Below are 5,102 nucleotides of genomic sequence, written 5' to 3'. Positions count from 1 at the left end.
TGTACCTTCATTTTGCAACAAATTGGAAGTCTCTAGCACTATATTTCGATTTATAGTGAATTTTTGAAAAAAACTTTTTTCTTACGCCCGCGCGGTAACTCGGCCGAAAATTTCAGAAATTCTTTCGTCATTTTGTCGTAATTTTTGCACTGTTCTATATTAGCCGTTACATAAAGTTTTATATATGAAAATGTGCGCAATGTAATGTACAATACAACAGAAAATAACTCATGGTTGTAGCTTTTATCAGTTTTGAAATATTTTCATATAAATCATGATAACTGCCAAAATTTCAACCTTCGGTCAACTTTGACTCGACCGAAATGGTCAAAAAACGCAATTTTAAGCTAAAACTCTTACATTCTAGTAATATTCAATCATTGAACTCCATTTTGCAACCAATTGGAAGTCTCTAGCACAATATTTCGATTTATGGTGAATTTTTGAAAAAAAACTTTTCCTTACGTCCGCGCCAGAAATTCTTTCGTCACGTTGTCGTAATGTTTGCACTGTTTTATATTAGTCGTTACATAAAGTTTTATATATGGAAATGTGCGCAATTTCATGCAGAATACAACAGAAAATAACTCATGGTTGTAAGCTTTTATCAGTTTTGAAATATTTTCATATAAATCACGATAACTGCCAAAATTTCAAGCTTCGGTCAACTTTAACTCGACCGAAATGGTCAAAAAAAGCAATTATAAGCTAAAACTCTTACATTCTAGTAATATTCAATCATGTACCTTCATTTTGCAACAAACTGAAAGTCTCTAGCACAATATTTCGATTTATGGTGAATTTCTGAAAAAAAAAACTTTTTCCTTACGTCTGCGCGCGGTAACTCGGCCGAACATCTCAGAAATTCTTTCGTTATATTGTCGTAATGTTTGCATCGTTTTACATTAGTCGTTACATAAACTTTTATATATTAAAATGTGCGCAATTTCATGTAGAATACAACAGAAGATAGCTCATGGTTGTAGCTTTTATCAGTTTTGAAATATTTTCATATAAATCACGATAACTGCCAAAATTTCAACCTTCGGTCAACTTTAACTCGACCGAAATGGTCAAAAAACGCAATTGTAAAGCTAAAACTCTTACATTCTAGTAATATTCAATCGTTTACCTTCATTTTGCAATAAATTGAAGTCTATAGCACAATATTTCGATTTATGGTGAATTTTGAAAAACATTTTCCTTAAGTCTTGCGCTGTAACTCGGCCGAACATCTCAGAAATTTTTTCGTCTCGTTGTCGTAATATTTGCACCTTTTATATCAGTCGTTACATAAAGTTTTATATATGAAAATGTGCGCAATTTCATTTAAAATACAACAAAAATAACTCATGGTTGTAGCTTTTATCAGTTTTGAAATATTTTCATATAAATCACGATAAATAGAAAAAATTCGACTTTCGGTCAACTTTAACTCTACCGAAATGGTCGAAAACTGCAATTGTAAGCTAATACACTTACAGTCTAGTAATATTCAATCAATTAGCTTCATTTTTCAACAAATGGGAAGTCTCTAGCACAATATTTCGATTTATGGTGAATTTTTAAAAAAAACATTTTTTACGTCCGCGCGTTACGAATTCATGCATCATTTTGTGATAATATTTTCTCTGTGTTGCTTTGATCGTTTTACAATTTGTTATATACCAAAATCATCGCAATGTAGTGTACAACACAACTAAAAAAAATTAGCTCATTAGCTTTAACTGTTGTGCTTACAGCGCGATTTGTATACAATTATATAAGAGGTTTTTTTTTCGCTGTCATATATTCCAATATTTATATATGATAATGATATTTTTTTTCATTTCTGATGGTTGCATACTAAACTTCAGGCAATGACAAAAAAATGAGCTAAAAATGAACTCTTAATCTTGAAAACTAGGCGTGCTGTGATTTTTTGAAAAAAACTTTTTTTCAGCTCCTGCGCTAACTCACCGAACGCCGCCAGCATACGGGAGACGTTTTTGTAAATAGAGGCTCGGCGTTTAAGGGTCAATAAAGTCGTTGTTTCACTAGCGTTCAGCCTCATGCCCCACAAACACCTGAGGAAGATTTTGTGCCGAGATAATCATATCTCTGCGCTGAGGGAGAACCGACTCGGTAAAATCGACTCATGAAAGGATAGCAACAACTATAGAGGCTTATTAATGACCAATTTCTCCCCAACCCCACCCCGAATTTCCCTATCATGCATTCAGATGCAACTGACTCTTGCGCCTCTCCAGTTACGTAATGTTCAATTTTGATAAAAAGTTAGGAAAAACATAATGCAATAGCAGATGAGGTGAAGGAGCAAAGATTACTTTCTTGTTATCACTTCCGAGAAACCTCGCAGCTTGGTGCTTCTGCAAACCTAAGATTTGTTGCCAGAATCCTTCTCAGCGACAAAAGAAAATTATGGCAATCACCGCGAGCGACTTATGCTAAGTTCACACATTCATGTATCAAGGCACGCTGCCCACGCACGGCCGAAAATTGTGAAACATGACCATACACGAGGTGAATAAGCCCCGCCCAACTGGATACATGACATGCGCCGATGTGCGTAAAGCAAGCGTAATATAGTGCACTACAACAAAATACGCACTGTGTAAGCGTGACGTGACGCCACCGGATGTGGCCCGACAGAAGCGGTGGCACAGCTAAAAGTAGTGCGTGGCAAAGCACATAACACTGACGTACATATACCGTATGTGTAATGTGTGTTATTGAGTTACATCAACCTCACGTTGTCCCCACGTACTACGGGGGTTAAACCCCAGCTATAAAAGGGCCAGTCAGCGGCGCATGTGTTGCTAGTTGCTGACATAACACCGCAGCATCAACAGTACCCCCATCCTGATGAATCAACATGGAGGACATTGCTGAAATCCATGAACTTATAGCTACAGCAAGTACGGATAGAAGAGAAATGTTGCCGTTCATCGTCGAACATGGGCACACCATATTATTGCTGGAGATTGCAACGGTTGCTATAAACCACATAGTGAAGAAAAAGAGGCGGCAAAGGAGGATGTGGACGTGGCCGTACCTGCAAAAAAGAATGGAGCAAGGTCACTATGACAACCTGATGGAGGAGTTGTCAACCGAAACCCCAGACCTGTACAAAAATTTTACCCGTATTAACAGGGGCCTCTTCAATGAAATTGTTGAACGAGTCACACCTTACATTGAGAAGAAAGTGGCATTCTTGGGGAAACCCATTGAGCCAGGCCTGCGTGTTGCTATCACCCTACGTTTCCTTGCTACGGGTGATTCATACAAGAGTTTGCAATACTCATTCCAGGTAGCCCACAACACCATTAGCTGCATCGAACCAGAGACAGAGACCTGCAGGGCCATTTTTGCTGCCTACAGAGATGAGGAACTGCAGGTGCCACAAACACCTGAAGCTTGGCAGGAGGTTGCACGGGGTTTTGAGGAACGGTGGAACTTCCCCCATGTAATTGGAGCTATAGATGGTAAACACATTAGGCTCCGTAACCCTTCCCGAGGCGGTATGCATTACTTCGACTACAAGAAGTTCTACTCCATGGTATTACTTGCAGTTGCTGATGTTTTATACAAGTTCCTATACGTCGACATGGGTGCCATTGGGTCAGAGTCAGACGGTGGTGTATTTGCCCAGACCGGACTGGGTGAAATGTTGTTGCAACAAGAAGCAAAACTTCCCCCTGTGGAATTATCTTATGAAGCCCCTACCCACAAAGAGGCCTATCCAAGGAGGAACAGATATACAACTACAGGTTAAGTAGGGCACGCAGGATGGTGGAGAATGCCTTCAGGGTTCTGGCAAACAGATTTTGAATATTCCGCACGGCAATATGCCTGAAGCCTGACCATGTAAAGGCATTAGTGATGTCCGCATGTGTTCTGCATAATATTATAATTAGAAAAAACGAACGCAGACAAGGAGGAGATCAGGAGCACCCTGTCACACATACCGTCATACCTGGTAGCTGGAGGAGTGACCCGTCCTTAGGAGCAGCCCTTCCAACCGTGACCAGCAACACTGAAACCAGCAATGCAAAGGAACAACGGAACATGCTGAATGAATATTTTCCATCAGCTGAAGGCTCAGTGCATTGGCAGGAGAACATGATTTAGTTACTTTCCTGTATACTTTATTGTATAACTCACTATATTTACTTAAATATCTGTTCACGCATGTAGTTCGAATTACAATATTTACTTAATAACTGTTTACTTGCATGTGTTGTAGTTATTTTGCCCTTTGTAGTAATTACTTAACATTGACTCTTTTCTGATATGATAATTCTATCTTTTTGAAAGTTCCTTCTCTCCGATATTTGTTATATTGTAGGCTATATGACTTGCTTATTTTTTCTGTCTGTTGTAATTTTGTTTCTTTGCCTAAATGTTACATATAGTATTTTGGACTTATTTAAAATTCAGTAATGTATATTTAGATAGTCTTTTCAGGTTCGTTTTGCCCTCTTTATTTGTGTACTTATATTTGTGCTAGTTAATTTAATAAGAGATATTTTTCAAATCCATGATATATTATTCTCATCAATACTTAGTAATTGGAAAGAGGATAGAGCCAGACATGATATTGCAAATATATATTTATTTAATATAAAACACAAACATACAGTACATATAAATATAAGAAAAATATACAGCCACTCATACAAAAATACATAACACAGGCATACAATAAATATAAGTACTATACACATCCACATATACATAACAAATAAACTTATAATTAAGATTGAAAATTGTTAAGAAACGTGGTGTCAATTGACAGGTTGCTGAGGTCCTTCAGGTAGAGGTCACTGACAGAAAATAAGCAAGTCATATAGGCCCCAACAGCTGTGCTTGTAGCGCCACCAGCTGTTGTGCTGTCATCTGTAAGGGCTGAGTGCCTGAATGTGCAGGAGGTGGGCCAAAACCATGTGGGGTTGCAGGCTGGTTTACAGGCACCGCAGGTGGCAGACTGTCCCCTGTCACTTCTGCCAGAGTGTGAGGAACCAGGCTCCGCGACGGCCTCATGACGCCCACTTTGGAGGCACACATGTAGTGCTGAATGGTGGAGAGGACTTCAATTTTGA

At 38.6% G+C, this 5,102-nt stretch overlaps 1 protein-coding gene across 1 annotated transcript; it reads left to right on the top strand.

Annotated features, from left to right (window-relative positions):
- Positions 1 to 2,875: 2,875 nt before the first annotated feature.
- LOC136844125 (uncharacterized) lies at positions 2,876 to 3,775 on the top strand. The gene has a single exon (XM_067113138.1). The coding sequence runs from the start codon at positions 2,876 to 2,878 to the stop codon at positions 3,773 to 3,775; it is 900 nt and encodes a 299-aa protein (XP_066969239.1).
- The last annotated feature ends 1,327 nt before the right edge of the window (positions 3,776 to 5,102 follow it).

Source organism: Macrobrachium rosenbergii, chromosome 12 (genome assembly GCF_040412425.1).
Source record: "Macrobrachium rosenbergii isolate ZJJX-2024 chromosome 12, ASM4041242v1, whole genome shotgun sequence".
Taxonomy (NCBI): domain Eukaryota; kingdom Metazoa; phylum Arthropoda; class Malacostraca; order Decapoda; family Palaemonidae; genus Macrobrachium; species Macrobrachium rosenbergii.
The sequence above is the reverse complement of the archived record's forward strand: the minus strand, read 5'-3'. Positions and strand labels throughout refer to the sequence as shown.